Source organism: Drosophila arizonae, chromosome 3 (genome assembly GCF_054131065.1).
Source record: "Drosophila arizonae isolate 15081-1271.41 chromosome 3, UAZ_ARI_1.0, whole genome shotgun sequence".
Lineage (NCBI taxonomy): Eukaryota > Metazoa > Arthropoda > Insecta > Diptera > Drosophilidae > Drosophila > Drosophila arizonae.
Genome location: NC_142923.1, coordinates 5967675 through 5991839, shown reverse-complemented (window position 1 = coordinate 5991839; position 24165 = coordinate 5967675). Strand labels below are relative to the sequence as shown.

Below are 24165 nucleotides of genomic sequence, written 5' to 3'. Positions count from 1 at the left end.
TTGGTAAAAAAAATATATTAATATATATATATATATATATTTATATACAAAATAAAATAAAATAAAAAATAAATATACAAATTTACTTTTTTATGTCTTATTACTCATATATGAATAACCCACATTATTATTATTTTTTTTCGTTGTTATTTAATTAACTTTACTTGATTTAAATTGTTATTAATTCAACCCATTCGCTTCATTAATATTATCTGCATTGCTTTTTATAAATATTTATTTTGGCTTTCACACAGACAAAAAAAAATTTTTAATTTTTTGAAATTAAACTTATGGAAAAAATAAAAATGCTGACAAATTAAATTAGCTTTTTATCAAAATTTGCTTCATTTGAAAACACTGTTTGAACCAAGTTAATGGCCCATACCTATATAAAAAAAAAATTAATATGATAGCTGCCTACGTCCATCTACAAACAATAATCAATCCTGATATATTGCCAAAGGGTATGCAATATTTGCTAGCCTTCAGTTAAGTATGCTCTATTGTCTTATTAATGTAATTTTATTGTGCTATATGCAAGCCAGCAGCCTGTTGGGTCTCGGGTAGCGGAAGGTCAGACAGATGCCAGTTGGCTGCTGCAGTCTGCATGGATATATAGACAACGGCGCAGCGCCGTACCTTTCATGGGGCCCGGACTTTAATTTCATTTAGCCCCTGACTGAGTGTCGGCGCTTGGTGCTGTTGGCTGGTTTATTTATGCCTGGCCAACAAGGCCACAAGTCCGCAGTGCAACGCATAGGTCTGTAGTTAAGCCGGAAACCGGGTCTCCGCGTTGCAGGGATGTTAAAGCTGCCAACTGGCGGTTTTGCCACTCAAAGGCAAATGAAGTGCTCGTGCCCCTTAAGCCCGCCCCATCAAATGCCAAAAGCGGTTCGCAACTGTCGCATCCGGCATGCAAAACCTGACGGCCCGAAAATTCCCTCGCCAATGCCCTCACTTTGGCAACTTTAAATCTGATTGCAAAAAGAATCCAACTGCATGCAATGTGACGTGACGGATATTGGTGTGAAAGTCCCTGTGGCAATGCGTTTCGCTGTCGCGTGTTTGAAGCTCTCAATTTGATTTCAATCTCACTCACACGCTTTTCCCCCTCTCTGTCACTCTCTCTTTCTCACTCTCTCTCGTCTCTCTTCCACACAGTTGGCTGGAAATTCGCGTTATGTGATTTGAATTATGCGACGCTAAGTGCAACAAGCTGCAATTTGCGTGTTCGCTCATCTGTCACGTGTTCCCCCTGCCCCGCGGCAACACCTGCGCCCCAGCAGCAGCAGGTCTCGATGCCGTAGCTGCAACTAGAGCTGAAGCCGTAACCACATCCGTTTCCGGTCGCCGGCGTCGCACTTGATGGATTGTTCAATTTCAAATCAAATCACAATATCCACCACCCATTGAGACTTATGTGTGGCCCATTGAGTGCAGCAACATGTTGACAACGCACCACCTGCATCACTTGCATCACCATCGCGGCAGCACGGCGGTTGAGTTGGATAAGATAACTAATTTGAATACGGTAAGTAATCGTAGCGGAAGTAGTTTGCCATTAATTATGATAATTATGAAATGGGCTTAAAAATATTTATTTTAAATGAATGATTGAAAAAACTTAAGTGGCAAATTAAACAAAAAAATATTTAAATAATTTTATTGTTCAAAGCATATTTGTAGTAGGAACAAAATTACTGTTGCTTTTGCTTATAAAAATAAGCATTATCATTATATCAATAATTGATGCAATTAGCTTTAGCCTTACACATATGATCATCCTTCCCCCATCTGTCACACCATTTATCTGTCCCTTTTTGTCCCCTTATCTGAACTAGAGAGACATAGCTATACCATACTTTATCTTGTTTTATATACCCTACACAATCCCTCCAAAGTTCAGCCAAAACGAGATCAATCTTAGCTATAAATATATATAAAATCACTCTATTTCGAACTCAGGCTACACCTCCTACCTATACAATTCCAATTGAAATAACTTTTCGTTACTAGAATTTACCGCCTCGATGTTGAACCCTTAGTTCAGCAGAACTCAATGCCACAAATAAATACTTCAGCAGCTGTTCAGCTGCAGCATCAGCTAAAAAGCTTAAGCCAATGAATGTCGAAACCTTTTCAAATTAAAATCTATTGGTAAATCGTCTGCAAGCAGCTTTAGTCTCGTTGGCGTGACAACTTAAGTTGGCGGCGCCTCGGCGTATGCAACATTAATTTTAAGATCCGTTAAAAAGGCAACGGAAATGCCGTTTCAGTTGCTCGCTCGCCTCTCTGTGCTCCCTACCTCGCTGAAGCTGAAAGCTGATTGCAGTGGCCTTCAATTAAACTTGGCAGTTGCCGTAAAGTCAAAGGAAAAGCAACTCGAACTGTTGCAAATAATTCGCAATTTTCAGAATTGTTGCAGCAGCAGCAGCAGCAGCTGTGAGCATCCGCGTGGGGAATAATGAAAACATCATGAAAGAGAGAAAAAATGAAACGAAAATCAGAAATACGAAGAAAATTAAAAGGCATTCCATATGTGACAGCAGCTGGTGGGTAAACAATATTATGCCGAGGATTGCATTAATTTGCATTAAATATAAATACGATGAAAGCACACGAAATGAAATGAAAGCGTATTTCATGTATGAATACGCATTGCTCTGCAGTCCAGTGTCAAGTGCGCCAATTTAATATACAACGCGTTTTTCATCTCTGCCATTTTTCGGAAGAATGAAAAATACTGCTCGAAAATTCAGCGCGGTCCAGTGCAAAGGAAAATGTGAAACACGTTTATTGCCATTCATTATATTCTCGCGAGCTGTTGCGCAAAGTAATGAAGCACTTTTGTACCACGAGACGCGGGTTGCTCGGTGGGCTATCCTTTTTAGCGGCCACGCCCACACGCCCATACGCCCGCCGGACATGTTTTTGCTCTTGAAAAATAACAACAGCGCGCCAACTGGCGAATTGACTGTGATGAGAAAAAGAGGGAGGAAGAGCCCTGGCTCAAGAAAAATTGCTAGCTGCAGAGTGAAAATAATAATTTTTTTTTTTTTTTTTTTTGAATGGTGATTGCAATTTTACTAGAGGCAGTCTTAGCAAGTATGCTCTGTGTGCGGGTATGTGTGTGTACGTGCACAAACTACAAGCAATTTTCATTAAGTAAGTGCAAGTGCTGCCTCAAATAAGAACAATAATAACAAATATTAGGACCACCAATACGTCTTCATTACGCTACTTCAAAAATAATGAATGGCATGTTTGTGTAAACACATTTAGCGGTCACTGTTTATATATATTAAGAGAAAGAGATAGATGGCCAGAGAGACAGAGAGAAGGTTGACAGTTGTGCTCAAGCGGAGCATTTGTCTGACAGCTCGTGTGCGAAAATGTGTTGAAGGTCAAATGAATTTGGATGACTTAGGCGAATCGCCTGATGGATATAAAACCTCACAGCAACAACTAGGAAAAAATTGAACAAAAATACTAAAGAGTGTAGAGAGCATATTTAAATACCCTATCAGACTTTAAGTAAAGAAAATCCGATTAACCTTTTTGCTATTTTAAGAAATTCGTCTAATCTCATTTATTTCATAACTCTCATCCGTCTATTTAAATTCTCCTTATATATAATTTTTTTTTTTCTGTTTATTTTTATTTTTATTTTTTACTTGACTCTCATCATAATTATATTCATGCGCTATGCTGAAAAATTTAAATTTCGCATATATACTTACATATATATATATAATATATATATTATACTTCTGCTCTTCAGACACGTACTTCGTAGGGCTTATACCCTTTCATATGTGTAAGAGCCTGGTAAGCTTAAAGCAAACAAGGGATCGTGTTCAGGCTACATGCCTAAGCGAACAAATAGTTACAAATGACACACGCATACACACATACACATATACACTCACACATACACACAGACATATCTAGCTCTTTAGATGGTATACATTGCGTTCTTGAACTTTATCGTATCGCTTTCAGTGCGTCTAGTAGGTAAATGCGTCGTACACACCGCCCTCATTGATTGTTGATTGTCAGTCAGCTTGATTGATAATGTAAACTGAGCAGGCCACTACGCTGCGCCAAATGGACGTGGCTCGTGCTGCCTTACCCCATTGTCGTTATCGCCAGCCATTCAGTGGGATAGCTAAGCTCGTTCAGCGGCCCCATGACATGGCACCCAACACTAAAAGGGCAGTCAGCCAGCCAGCCAGCCAGTCAGCCATTCAGTCAGCCATCTAGACGGTTGAGCAGGCATCTTATCGATTTCAGGCTTTCGCCTCTGCGCTATCGTTTGGCCAAAAGTGCGAAATGAACGCTGTAATCGTGGCTAAGATAAGACTAAACGCGTCTGTGAAACAAAAAGGGTTTGACTGATGGATGAGTTTTTTTTTTCTGTTTTTTTTTTTTTGGGCAAGCATTAGGACTTTAGTTTATCATGTCATCTTGGCTTGAGTCTTTGAAAAATTACATTTTAATAATGAAAAAAAAAAGTATTTCCAGGAATCCAACTAAAATTGAGCATGCTCAATAATATTTTTGAAATGCTGTTTTTAGATAATATTAAAAATAAATTAAAGTGCTTTACTTTAATAAAGCCTCTGGGTATTTTAAGTTTCAGCTTTTGCATCTGTAAACTTAAGTCTTATCTCTCCTTTTCCCATGCAGAGCAAAAATTCACGTTATTTAAGCCTGTATTTAAATCTTCTCTGTGCTAATTGACTTATAAAATGCTCTCAGTGAATTTATCAGAAAATGCCTATAGCTGTCTTATTTCTGCATATATGTAGTTATTCAAGTGTTCTCCTACAGGTAAAACGGTTTTAAGTGCACAAACAACACTAAGTTAGAGCACCCTCTTAGTATTACAGGTAGTTTTGTAAGCCTGGCTATTCTGGTTGCTCTATAGTTGCAGCTTAAGCTCCAACCATAGCCATTCCCTCAGCAATTGCTAACATTAGATCCAGCAAGCGTGTACACATTTATATTTTACGTCTGAACACAATTCAGGACATGATTTTAATGGGCCACAACAGTACGGCCTGTTTATGATATATACATAATTGCCAATTGGCCCATACCGAACGGCCTTCGTTGGCATTATGTGGCCGACTGCTACACGACCTACGGGGAAAACACATGAAACGCAACTGTTCGACATTTGGTCTCCTCCAGTCTTTTGTTATTGCTCGCATAGTTGTTCAATGGATACACACACATACAGGCACACAGCCGCACACCCACTTGTACATTTGCTATTGCCAGCCTGTGTCCAATTGCACTTGGTATTGTTGCACTTTCTGTTGCCGTTGCCGTTGCCGTTGCTGTTGTTGCATTAAGAACCTTTCGAGTCCATGCGAAGGCCAACTGCCAGTTGGCTGAATTCAGTCAGTTAGCTCGCTGACTAGTTGTTCGCTTCCGGCCTTGCTGGCAGTTCGATTGAATTATGCCATTGTTGAGCTTGTTGGCTAATGTGCTGCTGCCACTGCAGTGGCTAAGCCTTGCCGCTGTGTGAGCGTGTGCGCCAGGCCAAGCATATCAACAGATGTGAAAAGCGCATTAGCGAAAAACTTTTATCAGCTGCTTGCCACTCACGTTGCCAGCACTGCTCTCCTCCTCGTCCTTAATGTTGCTCATTATTTATGTACAAGCCATGTGCAGCAACGTTGGCCCAGAGCCCTTGCATATTGCACTCGGACAGTGCTACGTGTTGCTGATGTTGCCGCTGAAGCACAGTATTGGTTGCATGCCTCAAAGCTTTCTCTACTCGATAACAGCTAAATTGATTAAAATGATTTGATGATACATAATTAAGGAGATTTTCTTGTAATTTTTCCAATGTGGGAATTTGTACTTAACTTTTTTTTTTTTTTTAGTTATATTATTTTAATACATTGCCTATTCCATCAGCTAAGAAAATATAAACAAATTTAGATTCGAAATATTCAAGCTTTCCATCTAAATATTTACATATTAATTGCAAATTTCTCAAGAGTTCCTTTTGTCTCTAGAATAATAGATTGCTAATATCTTTATTATCAATTTTTTTTTCGAGTTATATTATTTCAATACATTGCTCATAATATAACCTATATATGTACTATAGCTGTTACATCAGCTAAGAAAATATAAGCAAATTTTGATTTGAATTATTCCAGTTTCCCATCTAAATATTTACATATTAATTGCAAATTTCTCAAGAGTTGCTTTTGTCTCTCACACAAAAAAAAAGGCGATTTGCAGCTGAAAGAGTAGTTGAGAATGTGCCGTAGCAGAAGTGCTGACAGTTCTCAGCACAATTGTGTGTGTAGGCAGCGCGGTTCGTTGTGTTTTATAGTGTGCATTGGCCCTGAGGGGCTAAAATAGGCGTGCAAAAAGCATTGTGAATGCATCTAAACCACTTACCATGTGCCACAGCCACAAGCAGCAGCAGCAGCACAGCAGAGGCAGCAACAGCCGCCCGCAATTCTCCAATCCAAATGTTCGTACACATCCTTATCTACTTCATTACGAATGCAATGCAGTCCTTTGTCTCTTGTTGCATCGCGTTCTGCTTTGTAGAGCAATTTTAATTTCCGCTTTCACTTTGCCTAGATTCAGTTTTTGTTTGCTGCGCCGTCCCGCCATCTCGTTCAGACTATCTGCACAGTCTGGCTCAGTTTCTGTCTTCTGATTTTCCCTCTCCCGCTCTCACTCTTCCTCGCTCGCTCTTTTACATTTCTGCTTGTCCTTGTCTGGCCATGTATTTGCTGATTTACACTTTAGAGCGAGTGTGTTTTCTTTTAGCCCCACACACACACACACACACACACAAGCACGCATGCAGCTTTTCTTCCATTTTCCCTTTTCACATTGAGTGTGAGCAAAAAAGGGACAAGCGCCAGCAGCTGTTTTTCAATTTTCCGCTTCAACTGTTGAAGCAAATGTTGAGCAACTTATGTAGTTTTTTCCATTTTTGCAGCAGTCTTGTTGTTGTCCTTGTAGAATAATAAAACAATGGCGCATGAATATGCAAGCCGCAGCTTCTACAACACGTAAATCTCTTTTAGCTGCTGTTTTCCATTAAAGCAAAAATGCGTTGAGTACCAAAACTATTTGCGGTAACTGTGTGTACATGGAATTGGACACCGCTTGGAGAATTCAATTTGAGCTTCTAGTTACGTTTTTTTTTTTTTTTTTTCAGCTTTTATGTTTATGTTTGTGTTTATGTTTTTGTTTTTGTTTTTTGGCCAGGTTTATGTGCAACTCGCTTGGCGCTGAATAACAGCTGCCTGAATAGCTGCCAGTCAGGTAATTTGCGAAATGCGTTCTCTCTTTTTATTTACCTTTTTCTGCTGTCTGCTCTATTTGGGGTCCGGCTTGTCTTTTGGCTTAACGCTGTTCTTTTAGTGGCTGTGCAGTGCCTTATTATGCGAGCCAGAGTCGTTTACATTGGGGATTTGCATGTGTGTGCTGCATGCGACTGTATGCGTGTGTGTGTGTGTGTGTGTGTGTGTAAATGTGGCTTGCGTCCTTATCTCAGCTGAGATTTAAGCTACATATAAAATTTATGCGTCTGTGGCTGCCATCCACATACGTATTTATTTGTGTGCGTGTGTGTGTGTGTGTGTGTGTGTGTGTGGGAGTTTTTTTCTGGATTTCTTTTTGGGTTAGTCTATGCTTTGTTTCTATACCCTGTAGTCGTAAAACTTCCACCAAAGGGTATCAAAAAAGTTGTATTAAAGCGAAGCCTCGAAGGCTGACAAATAATTATACCCTGAACCCATTGAAAATGGGAAATCAGGGTATAATGGTTTTGTGAAAAAGTATGTAACGGGCAGAAGGAGGCGTGGCAGACCCCACAAAGTATATATATTCTTGATCAGCGTGACGAGCTGAGTCGATATAGCCCTGTCCGTCTGTCCGTCCGTCCGTCCGTCCGTCCGTCCGTCCGTATGAGTGCGTCGATCTCAGAAGTTATAAGAGCTAGAGAGCTGAAATTTGGCATGCATACTCGTGTGTACCATACGCAGTACGAGTTTGCTTTATTTTTTCGATAAATCGTCCGATAACTTTTTTATCGAGAATAATCGAAAAATTGATTTTGTTTTTTTAGCCTAATTTGAACATTTTTAAGCCTGGAGTCTTCAAATTTGTGTCGTATATAAATTTAATAGATACAAAGATTTTGTAATTTACAGATTTTGGATACCACGCCCCCTTCTCCCCCAATTTGTAAAAAACGCATTTCAAGTACTAGAGACTTGTGCTTTGGAATGTACACACATATTTACCATATGATTACACTCTTTCATTAAGATCATATGTTTACAAAAGAAATTATTCGACAAATAAATTCTCATAACATTGCCCACACTGCAGCGCAGCCCAAGCGCAGTCGCTGCTTACTGCGCAGTTAGCAGAGCGCAGGCTTATGCGTGCGTGTGGATGCATCTGTATGTATGTGTGCATAAAAGAAGTGCAGAAGGATTAGAATATCAGCTTAGAGGGTTCAGGGTATCTCCTAGTCGAGCAGTCTCGACTAGAGTCTTCTTACTTGTTTTATTTAAATTTGCAAGAAAGTTTATTATTTTTATTTTGCTGCGAAATTCGCGTTGATATATGTGCAGTAAAATATTTACTTATTATTTATATTTACTTTATATGTTAAATAATATTGTTTTAAAGCGTATTTAGTTAAGTCACATTACGTTGAGCTGCTTTGTTGTCTGGGCGACGCAGCTCTTCAGCTAAGCAAACAGAAGGCTGCAGAAATTCAGCTCGAAGTCTTCTTTAATAGCCAAAAATGGCTTTTAGCTTGCGGCTATTTTTAAGTAAGATTAGCAGTCTTAAGTAAAAATAACTGTAAAGCGGCAGCAGTGATGGAAGGAGTCCTTGCCCAAGGCAACATTCACTTGGAAATTTAATATACCCACATGATCGAAATTGCAGCGCCCAAGTTGATTGAAAATTGAATTCAATTTAGGCAATTTATGCATTTAACCTCGCCAAGAGAACTCTATCAAAAGCCACATTCACATAGCTAATTGAATGCGACTTGAAAGGGTATTCCCTAGTTAAAATAAGCCCGCAAATGTGTGCACAGCTTATGAATGGCATTTGGCAATTAGAGCCTGGGCTCTGCCAAATGTCAACAGTCAAGGGAAACGCCCAATATGCGAACCAATAAAATATTGCTCAGGCAGCAGCAGCAGCAGCAGCAACAGAGCGGCAGCAGTTGATGACTCGAGCAAAAATGTTGTCATTGATTGACTACAAAGCAATGGCAATGCCACGCCCACAACGCCCACAAAGCCACAATGTTGCCAGTGTGCCTAGTTGGCAAAAGTTTTACGCCTAGAATTTTTCATTCAACTTGGTACTTTTAATAAGCAATTTGCTTAAGTGCTGCGCCCGCTGCCTCTGCAATGTCTCCTCTTCCTCAACCTTCCTCTGCTACGCCTACGGCTTTGCCTTCGTTTTGGCCTTCGTCTTTGCCTTCATCCCATTGTCAATATGACTAATCATGCATATATTTTACAGCGAGATGTATGCCAGCTCCCGCACTCTCCATCTCCCTCTCTCTTCCTCTCTGTCTCTCTCTCTCTCTCTCTCTCCCCCTCTCTATCTCTCGTACAGCCGCACAGCTGGCAGCTCAAATTGAGTCAAGCCACAAAATTCACTTTGCATTGCCAGCGGCGTCAGCCGTTGGAGGATTATTAAAATTACGCATACGCCGCGTTCTAAATGAAGTGCCTGCTGCTGCTGCTGCCGCCGTTGCTGCGACGTCTGTGCATGGTACAGCCTCAGCTGCTGCTGCTGCTGCTGCTGCTGCGTAGCCAAGTCAGTCATAAATATGTTGAGCTCATTTGCTAGTGGGCGTGTCGCATATGCTGAGGCTTAGCCCACGCCGATTTGTACGAAATATATTTGTGGAAATTAGTCTCTTGTTTGGCTAAAAATACTCATAAGCTGTAAAACAAATTGCCAAAGGCGCACACAAAGGCAAACAATAAATAAACTGAGATCAAATGCGGAAACATATTTATGGCCAGCCAAAGAGATATCGTTATTTGGCTAAACATTTATCGTATCGAGATAAATTTCAAATAAAATTTAAATGTATATATTATATGAGTTAAATATGATATTAATACTTAAATATCATACTTGTCGTTAAATCATTCATTTATATGGTAAGCTATAAGAAAAAGACTGGAATTCCATCTATAAGAGCCCTGAGCTCGCCTGTAAATAAATGTCTTTTGCTCACTCTCTGGGAAAAATCTCTGAGAGCCACTGAATGAATGAGTTCTCTAACAAGTTCTTTTGAGATTGAAGAGAGAAGCCTTTTTGTTATGTTTCGCTCTAATTGCTTGCTGCTCGATTGGTTGAGTTAAATGATAAGATAGGTCTTTTGTGTATGTATGGGAGGGGTATGCACGCTAAACACATCTATGGAGCGTAAGTGCATTGAGTGTGTGTGAATGGAAATATGAATTTGAAGACCGTTTGATATTGACTTACTGAGTCTCATTTTACGAGCGTCAAGCTCTCTCCGTAAAAACTTCTCAGGAACAGTTCAACTGAAGGCAGTCAACAGAAAAGAAAATGGAGAAGAGCATAAGCAAGAGCATGGCAATATGATATTTCTTCGGTTGATCAAGCGAACAGAGCGTAAAATATGAAATGGAGAATAACTATTTGCGTGGACTAATTTGCTTGCTACAAATTTATAACGAACCATTTTGGAAGCATGATGGTCAGCATTCGAGTAGCTATTGTTGACATTATGCTTTTGGCATATATCTAACAGAATCTTCACTCATACCTAAATAAGAGAGATATAGAGAGAGAGAAATAAATAATAATTATTTTTATTTCGCTTTTATTGTGCTCGAAGGGCTTCTGTTAATGAACATAATTCAAGATATCTATAAACTCGCGTGCCAGTCATAAGTTTGATCGTAAAAGGGTCTACGGACAGTGGGGGATATAAACAAAAGAAACGGCAAGACGAGTAAATCTATGCGAGGAGCCGCATCCTTTTTCGTTTTAACGACTTTGCATTGTTGGGCATTTTAATTTTTATGAGTACGATTTGGCCAGAGGCAAGAAAATTAGGCTCGATTGCTCGATTTATTTGTCGACACTGCCGCCCCCGCTGTAAGCTGGCAAATGAGCCGTAAAAAGGCCAAAACAAAAACCAACAGCAAAAGCGCCAGCAACAACAACAACTACGACAACAACAACTACGGCAACAAGAGCAGTTCGTTTCCGGCAAATAGCCCAAAAATATTGTTGCGCCTGCGGTTTTGTATGCTGAGGGTCCTCTTGCTGTTGCTGCTGCTCCTGCTCCTGCTTCGGCTCCTGCTGCTCTGGCTGATGCTACTGCTGCTTCTGCTGTGCATAAATTAAACTGTATAATGTGTAATTTGAACGGGCCAATCGAGACAGCTCGGCATAAATTAAGCATGAATCTTGTATTAAAGCTTTGCATCCACGTTGCCGGCATAAATTAAATCATTTGCCTTGCACTTGCAGCTCATCGTGGAGATCAACAGCCACGTGGCGCTCTTTCGCGACATGCTGATACATGTTGGCCAGGCCAAGGACTGCCCGGAGCTGCGCGAAAAGATACGCAAACTGCGACGCACCTGTGTGGAGGCATTCAAGCACACGGCCCAGATCCTCATGCCACAGGTCAAGAGGTAAGCAAACAGCCATAGACTTATCACGCCCATAGCCCCAACACCAGGCCCCCAACTTCAAATTTCTATGGCGGACCAGAGCAACACGCAGCGCATTAACATAAACATAATCATCAGCATGTGTGTGACATTTTACGGCTCACATTTCAATACCCTGTAGTGGGGAGAAGGGGCTGACCGAGTCCAATGCTTAAGCAAAGGCAATCGAGACATTATTTTTAAAATAATTCAGATATTATTAATATATTGAAAACCCTAGTATGCAAAAAAAAAAAAATTAAATTATATAAATAAAAAGCTATAATAATATATATATTATTTATATAAAATTATTTGTATAACTATTAAGCTTTTATTTTACATAAACAATATTTTATTTTATTGCTATATTTATGACATATATAAATACCTACCAATCTAGTACCAAATAGATCAAACATGTTGTTCAACCTTTTACAGGGTATTCGAATTTTCACATTCTGCGCTTAGAATACTTGGTTGAAAAAGCTTTTAAAGCCGCACATTTTATGAAAATGTATGCAAATTTAATTGCAGTCAAATTTACAAGAGGAGAACCCACCCAAAAAAGGTATCCGTGTTAGCCAAAAAGGGCTAACATAAATAACAATTTGTTGCTGTTGCTGGAATCCCTCTTACCAGAGACAAAGAGACAAGGGCAGAGAAAGAAAGAGTGGGAGAGAGAGAGAGAGAAAGAGAGTCCGACACTGACGAACAGCCAGTGCAGCCAGTGGAGTTCCTAAAATGAGTTAGTACTGTTTTGCCATTTGAGTTTGAGAATTCAATTTCGAGTGCTGCATAATTTAGCAGCATGTGTTTTACTGGGTTTGGGGCGCTCAACTTTTTGGACAGTTGCCGTGGGCAACGGACGCAGAGTAAAAAGTTAATAACATTTTGTTTCACAACAAGCTGCCGGGCACAGCACAACACACGCACGCACACACGGATACCCATACACATGCCATCTCTTTCATTAAAGCTGTTGATGTAAAAAAAAAAAAAAACAACAACTTTGTGGGTGCGTGTGTGTAGTTTTATTTTATTTTATTTTTTTTTTTTTTTTTCTTGATATTATTTCTCTGCGAAATGAGCCAAGTCAAGTCAAGAAAAGTCAGGAATATCTAAATGCAAAAGCAATTGCTTACTCCCTATGCAAACGTTAAAAGAGAAATTTTGTTGAGTTGTTTGTAACAATGAAAAAAAAAAAAAAAGAAATCGTTGCCTAATACAATTTCAATTTATTATTTACCAACTTTTTCTTAAGCATAGACATCTGTAGGAGGCCTACTGAAGGACTTAGCCAACTGAAGAACAACTAGAACGAATTTTGAAAATATTTCTATTAAATAAAAAAAATAATAAAATAAAAATTTAAGTAAAATCATAATGAAATTAAATTGAAATTGACTTAAATTACACATCAGCCCTGTATTAGGTTGTTCTCTATAAAAGGAAAACAGCCTAAAGTCTTTGAGCTGCTTATAAAAATATTATTTTCAGTTTACTGAAAACATTCTCGTTTTTTTCTTATTAAAATACTCTTTGCTTATTTTATGATTATTATTTTGTTTGCTTAGATTTTATTTGACTATATCTAGTTGATTATTGTGTGCCTTTTGATAAGCCGCTTCTATTTGATGCCAATTTTTATATCAACTACTTCTCCATCTGCTCATAGCTCAAAGAACATTTAGATTTTTAGGTTAGCTAAGCTTGTCAAATAATATATTTATATTCACATATGTATGAGTTTTTATATATTCTCAGCTCGTGCTTCGCCAAGACCTCGAGTTATTGATTTATGCTGTCGTTGAAGCATAAAATGTTACAAAATGAGTTCCCATGTGGCTGTCACACATGCTCCATTATCACACCCAAGCTAAACGCACGAGCTCGCGTCTGGCTAGAGAAGAGGAAACATCTTTTTAACAAACAACTTTAGCGAAATTTCATACACAATACATAAAGTTCTTTTCGTTTTTGTTTTTGTTTTCCTTTTTTTTTTTCGTTCTATCATTTCTCTTTTTGTAATTTCAGTCACAGACTCAATAGAACGGCTGTCAATGGGATGGGAGAGGGAGACAGGGCGAATGCGCGTGTTAGGTGTGGGGCTTATGCTATTTGGGTATAACTTTTTAGGAACACCCTACGACAGTGTGATTTATTATTGAACAGATGCTTTAAGTGTCACTGCAGCACAGCAGAAATGTCAATCCACAAAAAAGGAGACGAGCAGCAGCATTTGTGATTATTGTCATTGTAGTACGTATGTATGTAAGCCAGTATAAATGCTGCAGAGGTCGCATGCCCAGCTGCACAATGCTCTGTCTTGGGGAGAATAAATAAATATATCTATTCTTTAGCAACAATAGTATACCAATACGAATCTTTAGCTTATATGGAATCGAATGTAATTGCTTTATACAAACAGACATTGAGACGGGCAGAGTGGGGCAATGAAAGATGACAAATAAGCAATATACTCTTTACCCTTTGGGAGCAGCTTACAAAGTGCAAGGACTGACAAAATGAAATCAACTTTTGGCAGCTGAAATTGATGATTGGCTCTGGCTGTAAGCCAAAGGCAAGGAGAGCAACAACAGCAGCAGGGAATGGCAACAGCAACAGCAAATACAATGAGACTGACACAAGAGATTTCAATTAATTTTTTGGCTTTAAATTGGACACGACAAAATGAGGAGCTGGCCCCCAGCGAAAGACACCCAGCGGCGCACACGTCGTATAAGTGATGACGATGAATTAGCGGCAACAGCAGCAGCAGCGACAGCAACGGCAGATCAAAGCGCTAGGCCAGAAAGTTAAATTGAAAGTAAAAGTTCAATAAAGCAAAACGGAAAAGAAGTGAAGGGAAAGCAGAGCGAACAGCAAGAGAACGACAGAGAGCAAAGTTACGAGTGGGAGGCGAATGCTTTGGCCAAACTTTGAGCGCAACTTGACAATGACACAGACACAGACGGAACTTTCTGACAGTGTTTGGTTGTTGTTTTTATGTTTTGTAAACACATGCCTCCGCATGTGAGGCAGCCAAAGTCACAAGAGCAAACAGAAGGAGAGAAAATAAATATGACGAAGCCAATATACTCTAGCCGAAAGGAAGCTGAATATTTGTGTCAAAGCAATGCTGATGGCAAAAACTTGTAGACAATATATATATATTCGTATTACATTTTTACTTAAATTTATATATATTTCAAGTTTGTCTTGAATTTATTAAAATCTCTTTAATTCAGTCAGCATATTTTCATATGAAAAATTCTTTTGTAATTCCCACATGTGCTCACCTTTACACACACACACACACAGATGACACTGGGACTTCCATAGGACATTTTCTCTATTTATGCAAAGCTTCAATTTCAATTATGCGGGGCAGCGAATGCCCATGAGCGAGTGGGCTGGCAAAGTTAATAATACCATTCCCCCTGGTACGCAAAGAGCAAAACAAAAAGAGAAAACAAGAAGAGAAGTAGAAAGAAAAAACAACAAGCTTGCTTTTACCTCAAGTTACCTTGATGCAGCGTATCCATTCCACACAGTCCACATGGCAGCCAGCCTGCTCTGCCAACTCCTCGCACATTCCTCGCCATCTTCAGCCACCGCCCCCACCCGCCCCTCTCGCCCCTCCATATGCCTGAGTAGACAGCACTTTAGCCAACTGCCTTAAGTGACTGATAGTTGTTTGCATGTTTGTTTGCTCGGCCGTACACAAACACATTTCTCGACGTTCAACGCTGCGTATGCGTGTTCCAGTTCCTCTTGCTCGCTGCTGTATTTGCTGTTGTTGCCTTTGTTGCTCTTGTGTATTTGTATATTCGTGTTTGCCCAACAGTTATGCGCAGCAACAACGGCAGCAGCGGCGCCTGTTTGTTGTTGCTGTTGCTAAATTACTGTCGCTGGCTGCCATTGTTTTAACTGCTATCGTTTGGGATATGTTTTGACAGCCAGTTACTCAACACAATGCCAGCAGCAAGCAACAATCGTCATGTTGGCTTAAACGCATTTCCTCTGCAAATAATCACCCTGACATTGTCATAATATTGCCATGTCCTTGACGACTACAAACTGCACGAGGAACAACAAGAGAGATGCGTCCAACATCTCCACGGGGCAGGAGGCCGAAGCCAAAGTCAACTGCTGCAGCCTGCATTGATGGCGAGTGTCTGCCTTAGAGCACATGCTACACAAACAATTTATCGGAAGCACTTGTGTTCCGTTGAATACCCTATAATTTGATTGAAATGTTCAAGAATGAAAATTTAAATTTAATTGAAGATATTCAATTAAATACTCATAATAATATAATAAAATATTATATTAAAGTAATTTCTCTGCAAATCTTTAGACACTTTTCCCTTATCTATTTAGAAGATATCTACTAGACCCTCTCTCTCATCTCTTCTTCTCTTCTTCTCCTTTCTCCCTTTGTTGCTGACTGGTCGTATTATTTCCTCTTTCGAAACTCAATCCCGCTTAACTGCAGCCATGTGAGAATGATGGCAAATTTATTCCAAGTGTCCGGCACTGAATGGGGTCGTCACGTAGCCAAATACTCTACACTTTTACGATAGCCATAAACCATGAAGAGTTTTACAGCTGCCACCGCAGCTGCAGTTAATAATTTCGATTTGTTATCTCCTAACTCCTATCTCCTATCTCCCAGCGAATTCGCACGTTAAACGCAGTTTACTTACATCGTCATACCCTCAACTGAGCTCTCGAGACCCACTCTCCACGCATAATTGTGCAATTTTCGTTGGAATGCTCGTTTCTGCCATTTTCCATTTGCCGACCCAAAAAAGGAGCACCAAATAAAAAAAAAAGAGAAACTCATCTTGAGTTTAAGGCTAGCGCTATACAATAAAAAATATTTCACTGTTATTCGCAATAAATGAAAGTTACGTCCAAACTGTAATCAACAGCAGCTGCTGACACTGCCCGACTGCCCGACTACAGAGGATTTCTTTTACGTTATATATATCTTTTCCGGCATTTGCTGTAACCAATTTGCTTGGTTAATAAGTCGACTTTTAGATTGCAATATGAGCCTGCCACAATACAAATTAGATGGCTGTTAGCTTTTGCTATTGGCATCAACTTGTATTGATTGTAATATATATATATATTTAATTAAAGTATGCCTAACGATAGAAGATAATAGCTGAACTAATTACTTGTACTTTTACAAAGTAGCCCACAACAAATTTATATTGCTAAAGAGCATTCAAACTTCGATAGACCCAAAGAGAAATATTTATATCTGCAGTTTTTCAAACCCATTATTGCGATCTTCTAGCTGTCGCTGAAAATGACCCGCATTAATGTGCAAAGCCATAAGCAGCAGACAGAGGCGGGCTCAAAGACAGCTTCACGGCCAGCTGCAAGGGCAGCGCAGCAGCTCACAGTTCAAAGAAAGTAACGGAAAACCATAAACAATATTGCCTTGTCCTTTAAGTGAAATAAGAGCAAGCAAGACGAAACACGCTATACAAATGAAGGCCACAATTTTTAAACAACATTAAACAGTTGCGTCTATTAAGGCCATATGCTGCACAATTATGGAAAGTAGAAAATTATGTAAATATATATAAAAGAAAATATAGAAAAGTCTGCTGCTGATGGTCAAACATTATTTAGTTAAATTAGGGCGAGATTATAATCACTTCTAATTATAAATTATGAAGCAGTATTAAGCCAAAATAAGAATTAGGAAAAAAAACCTCAGCTATCTTAATCAGCAATTCATTATAGTAAGTAAATGTCTGGGAAATCGATATGGCCAGCCCTCACTGCCAGACCAATTTACCTGAGCTGAGTATGCATAATTAACTCTGTATACAGTAGAACACGCAATTTATTAAATGCTCCACTCACATAATTATCCCTCTTCAATGTGTCACATGCTCCAGACTCCTGCTGCCTGCCTGCTGGCTTAAACAGGCAAAACATTTCTCTGATCTTAGTCGCACACATGCAGCAATCTATTAGCAGGAATCAAGTTTCACACGAGCAGCAGACCCAAAGCTGAATCGCTTTGACTAGCTTCAGCTGGATGTAGACACACACACGCAGACACGCACACACACACACACATAGAGTGAGAGATGAACAGGGGCACCTAAGGCAAGATTAATTTGCAATTTATTTGCTTTAATGGTAAAAATGGGCGTTGACATTGGCATAGAGCAGAGAGCATAGAGCGCACAAGGACATCTGTGCTGTGCAGCACTATGACACTTTCCATATTCACCGTTACTGTGGGCGGGCTTACGTATTCAAGGCTTAAGCACTGAGCAGGCGACTGAACTGCTTGTCCGACAAGTTCGTAATTTGGCTAAAATATATTTTTCATTTCCAACTACGTATTTATACCCTGTAGCTAAAAATTGATTGAAGTAAGAAGTTTTGAATGGGCTAGTGCTCTAAGGCTATTAAGCCATGTGGGGCTTATCATATCCTTTTATGATAGACACGTATTTATAGCCAAATACTTTTCAGTACTAAAATAATCAAGACTAGATTGCAGTCATCTCTCTCTCTCTCTCCCTCTCTCTCTCTCTCTCTCTCTGCTCTTTCTTGGGTATCTCTCTAGCCCGGTTATCTCTCTGACATCATTCCAACTTGCTAGTTAATAGCCATATCTCTATGTCTTCCCATTTCTGGTGCTTTTGGCAGGCAATGCAAAAGCAATTTTACAAATTGAATTTATTTCCAGGCTGCAGCAAATATATTTATGGCAATTTGCATCGTATTTATGTGTCGACTGTCGCTTCATAATTGCTCGGCAAACGTCGCAGCTCGGAATTAATGCTGTGGATGCCCAACTAAGCGCCAATTTACACAGCAGCTGTAAATTCTCAACATTTCTTGAATTATGAGCATTTCACGAGGCAATTCCAGAGCTCTGTCCATGTAATTGGGTTTTTAAATGCCAACGAAACGATTTAGAATGATTATGTTAATGAAATTTAATTTTAATTTTAGACATTAAAATAAAAAATAAAAAACCTAATTGCTTTATAGCCCATTGGATTTAGATAAAAAATGAGATTTATTTTTACGTGCTAATTTGCTTACTTACTTTATAGAGCCACTGTATTAGATAGAGCGAGTCTTGATTAGATTGGGCTTAACTGGAAGCTGTTAATGTGTTAAGCAAGCTCTATAGATAGACTTATGGCCATTAGGGTAGTTTTGGCTATAATCACGCAGCTTACCGCACCTTCTAGGCTAACAACTATCTACCATCTGTGTCTAGCTCAAATCACGTTGAGATGGTATTATGTTATGAATCTCTCTGTGGGCCATCTATGTAGCCATACCACGACATCAGGGCTTAAGCTATGGCTAGCGTCGCATTGTCGCTTTGGCCCGCATTGCTCGCATATTTATGTCATACTCTTTGGGCACAATATTGACAAATATTTGGTCAAACGATACACTTAAATCAATTTTTAAGCATTTGCATACCCGTGTAAATTTGTTCAACTATTATGCGTTAGGGCCCATTGAATGCGTTTGACCCGTCCACTCACTCACCCTGCACACATGACCCGAATAACAAAAATGTCATACAATTCATATAAATTTCATTTCTCAATTTCCGCCTGCAATTTGGCGTGCCACAAAGCACACACACAGACACCCTAACGCTCTCTGCATGGCTATAAATGTTGAAACACATGGATTTACCATTTGCCTATATATGTATATATACAATATATATATTTTTACCTATATGTTTTCAGCGCCATGGCCGATGGCATACTCACCGACAATCCGCACCTGGTGCTGCTCTTCTACATGGCTCAGCTGTTCCTACGTGAGCTGGTGAAAAGCTATCGACTCATACAAGTTGTACCCATGGATATGTCTGGCTATTATGGTAAGCTTTAAAGGTGTGCGTAAGTGTATGTGTGTGTGTGTGTGTGTGTGTGTGTGTGTGCACTGTTTATTTGTCATTGCAATTCAGGGCAAGAACTGCAAGTGCTTAGCCATTGTTTGCCATTTGGCAGTTGCATTCCGCTTGACTGTACAAGCTTTGATTGCCAACATTTGTTGGCCATGTTTGCAACTCGAACGTGAGAGTGGAAAAGTTGACTCTGCCCTTTACTCTGGCCTTGACTGATTGGCTCGTCGCATTCGCTTTGGCACTCGAATTCGTATGCGCTTTCCGAGTTGCACTTCAATAATGTCAAAACGCAAATTGCTGACCATAAATTTTTTAATTACCAACCCCTCACCCTGCCCCAACCCGAAACTGTCAACAAACGGAAAGGAAATGCAAATATTTACAATGCGAAATTCCTGAGAGCGGGCTGCCTGAGCAGGGGCCTGGTTTTGTGGCTTTTTGGGCTTTTAACTGCAGTGAATTTATGGCAGCTAGCGTATTCACATGTTGGACAAAAAAAAAAAAAAAAATGCATGCAGCCCAGTGCAATTTAAATGCTATAAAAAATGCAAAAACTCAGTCCTATGAAAGCAGGCTCTGTATGTGTGTGTGTGTGTGTGGGTGACACAAGCGCGGCAAGGCTTGTAAAAGGGAATGAACGTAATATTTTATAAATTTATATTTATATATATGCCCCCAGATTCAATATACATATATATGTATGTATGGCTAGCCGAGCTTAAAATCTGCAATGTCAGCGAGTAGCTGCAGTTAACATAAATCAAAAATTGCAATGGCCGCAATTTATGCAATACTTTTTACCCATACGCATTTTGCGTGTGTCGTTAAACAATCAAAATCATAAAGCTCAACATGTTTTTAGTTGCTGAATATTTTTTAATTACCCCCCAAACTGCGATTGGCATTGATGAAGATTGATGCTGTTTGCAAATTGATAGCTCAAAGCATTTGCAACGCACAGCGAAACAAAAATGTGCCGTGCTACAATGGGGGCTCAAACAAATAGTTTTAGCCAATTATAGCTATATTTTTGCGAGCACAAAAGTATTTAATTAAAATTCTAAATGCTTTGTGACAATAAATAATTCGAAAATAATTATACATTTATTGAGCGAGCGTATTGATGTGCGTAAAATTTATTAAAAATAATATATATTATTTTAGAGAATTTTAAAGCAAATATGAAATTAAATGACTTAAATATTTATAATAATATTAGCATATTATTATAGTAATTCTTATTATCAAAATGAGAAAATTATTGAATAAAATGATTAAATTAATATAAATAAATTAAATGATAAATTTTATTTTGCGAAATTCATCATTAAATACAGTTTTAGATATGTTTATTAATAATAATAATAGTTTATTAAAATTAACAAATACTCAACATCAACTTCTAGACTAGGATTATTTCCGATTGTATTAAATGACTGACTCAAATTTCCATTAGAAAAATAGAATACAAAATATATATGATATATATATGAAAAAATATTGTAAGCAATCCGAATATAAATAATATTCCCATTCTCTATTATTCGCCAGCTTTTATACTAATAAATATTATTATATACATATAAGCAATACACAAATTTAATAAAAAGTTAGTTATTAAATTGTAGGTGAAAAGTTTCACTCAATATCAATCAGTTAGTCAGCTTCTAACTTCAAAGCGCGTCACAAAATGAAAAATGTTTATTTTTCGCCTAGCACTCAAAATACACAGAAAATAAAAATAAATCTAATGAAGCAAAAAAGAAAAAAAATGCACACACGCACACAAATGCCATGAAAATTGTTTGCATAAAAACAAACGCAAAAGAAAAAAAAAACAGGAAATTTATTTGCTTTTCTGGTATGCAGTCAGTTCCACCGAAAAGCTAATAAAAATAATTTCGAATTTAAAAGCAAACTAAATTTTTTATTTGCTAAGTCTACTCAAAGCTAGAGGCAGCAACCGACGTTCGTCACTCGGTAAAGATTGTTCATTATTCATATATTTGATTTTTATTTATTTTTTTTTTTTTGCATCAATTTTGTAGAGAATCGTGCGGGTCCATCCAATTTGGGCAACGTTATTAGCCAAATACTGCTGTGCAAGCAATTCACGCCCGATTTCAATGAGGAGGAGCTCTGCAGCATCACAAAGGACTCGCAGGACATCGCCATGCTGCTGTCCGAGATGCAGGAGTACATGCCGCAGCACGAGGCATATTTGGGTGAGTTTTATGCGCAGTCGCCGTTGCACTGTGCACTTTCACATTTAGCCAAGGTCCAGGCCGGAGGCCAACCCGAAATTCCATTGACCACGAAACTATAAACTAAAACCGTGAAAAGAAATGCAAGTGGCCAATGACCATTAGTATTTATGTATTCACATTTCGCACACACACATAATCATTAATCAAATGCGCTGAATGTGAATATAGTATATACATATATATATATACGTAAATTGGTATTACTTTTCAATTTTTCATTCATATAGAACGCAATGCGGCGCTGGATACAAATGCTCCGTGGCCGACAAAACGACGCCAGAATTATATATGCAAGAACATGAGCCTACTATGCTGCGTGTCTCGCCCCAACTATCTCTGAGACGAGGCCGAAATTGTTTAATCTTAAATGTCACACACACACACACACTCACACACTACTTATATCAATTACTAGCGTTTAAGTTAAGCCCATGAAAAGCTAAACACAGAAATGGTAGAGCCTAAGTGTAAACAACTCAATTAACAAAAAGGTCAGAGGACTTTTCACTACAACAAAAACACAATTAATGCTACTTAAAATATATACATATATATACATTTAGGAGAGTTGTGTATAATCAAAGTTAGTTATGCTGCATATACAATACATATTTAATATTTAATTGCTCTTAATTTTGGCATTCCGTTTGCCTCCGAGCAAAGATAATAGAAGTGTTATATCACTGCAACAAAATACAAACACAAAAAAGTCATAATGACATTAGCTGAAAGTGACTGAGCTTTCAGTTTTGTTCAAGCTTTTATTCAAACACTTCAACTCAACCCAGCAACAACTTTAAATGCGCTTTATGAAAGCTCAGCTCGCACTTTAAGCCAATGTCATTGCAAATTTAAGATTTATGAAGCAGTTAAGACTTTTTTTAGGCCTGTAAATTTTAGCATCTGTATAGAGTTATTGATTATATATTTATATATATATATATATACTAATAAATAAATATGTAATTGTGAACACGACAAACCACACATTCAATATAAAATATACCCTTGAGTTAACATTAAGATTAGACAAGCATTGAGTAAGGGAAGCAAGCCAAGGCTGAAGGCGAAAACATAGACGTAGTCTCAAATGATACTAGAATGGTAATTAAATAAAAAGCCTGTCCCAGACAACGTCTTGGGCATGTGGTTGAAGAAAAGCAATAAAATAGAACGTTGTTAACTTACACACACACACACACACACATATATATACACATATACACAGTGAAAGCAAGAAAAAGTCCTTAGGTTTCTGTTAGTTTATTTCAAAGACAACAACAAAGTTGAACTGTGCGCCGTACCTAAAAACAAAGAAAGTGCAACATGTGACCAATACAAATGTTAATTAACAGAGAAATTGTTCGTTAAATGTCAGTCCTATAAGCAACATGTTAAATAGTATAACTATCAAGTTAAATAAATATGAATATACATATAAATCGAATATATTCCACAACAAATGCACGTCTATTAAAACGCACTTAGTCACTATGAAATTCATAAGATTTAATTCATCCAATTTCAAAATAAATATATGAAAACAATACAAAAAAAAAAAAGTGAGAACTCAATTCTCTTTCATACATTAATAACAATATATTTCAATTCAGTAATCCACAGCATAAGAAATTTATGTATATTGTTTAGCGATTTATTTTTTATAGTGATGAAAAAAAAAAAATAATAATAATAAAATATTAATGTCATTATTTATTTCTTTTTTGCTGTCGCTGCATATCAAATGCATTTATTTGTTTTTTGTTTGCGAAATATTTATAATATGAACATGATGCAATTCATTCGGTATTTATATACCCTGTTTTCTATAGCTAAACAATGAGTGAAGCTTGAATGTTTAGTGAGTTTTTCATAGAAGCTTTAATAATCTAATCTTTACAATTAAAAAAAAATTTTTTTTATTTAATATTTAATATTCTGCTTAAAATAATCGACGCGCATATTAAACGTTTTTATTAAACTCAATGATTTTAATTTTTTTACAAACTACAAAATTTCGATCTATCTAATACTATACATTTTTCACGTACTAGATAGGGGCATAATTTGGCTAAAGAAGAAAGAGAACGTGCTTTTGATCATCTAAACTTCATCTCAGCTTCATTAAAAATTGTATATTAGGAACTGATTCAAAAACTTACTAAATTATATGGCAGATTCTATGGAACATTTTAATAACTAAATATTTTAAATAGCTTAAACAACTTCCGTAATACAT

At 38.0% G+C, this 24165-nt stretch overlaps 1 protein-coding gene across 1 annotated transcript in view; it reads left to right on the top strand.

Annotated features, from left to right (window-relative positions):
• The window catches only part of dcma (syntaxin-like domain-containing protein decima), a 34151-nt gene extending 10778 nt beyond the window's left edge, over window positions 1-23373 (top strand). Inside the window, exons 2-6 of the mRNA XM_089463782.1 lie at window positions 1162-1531; window positions 11545-11711; window positions 19496-19632; window positions 21708-21884; window positions 22154-23373. Of these exons, the coding sequence (XP_089319908.1) occupies window positions 1445-1531; window positions 11545-11711; window positions 19496-19632; window positions 21708-21884; window positions 22154-22266 (681 nt within the window). The 5' untranslated portion in view covers window positions 1162-1444 and the 3' untranslated portion in view covers window positions 22267-23373. The remainder of the gene's footprint in view (window positions 1-1161; window positions 1532-11544; window positions 11712-19495; window positions 19633-21707; window positions 21885-22153) is intronic.
• Window positions 23374-24165: the final 792 nt, after the last annotated feature.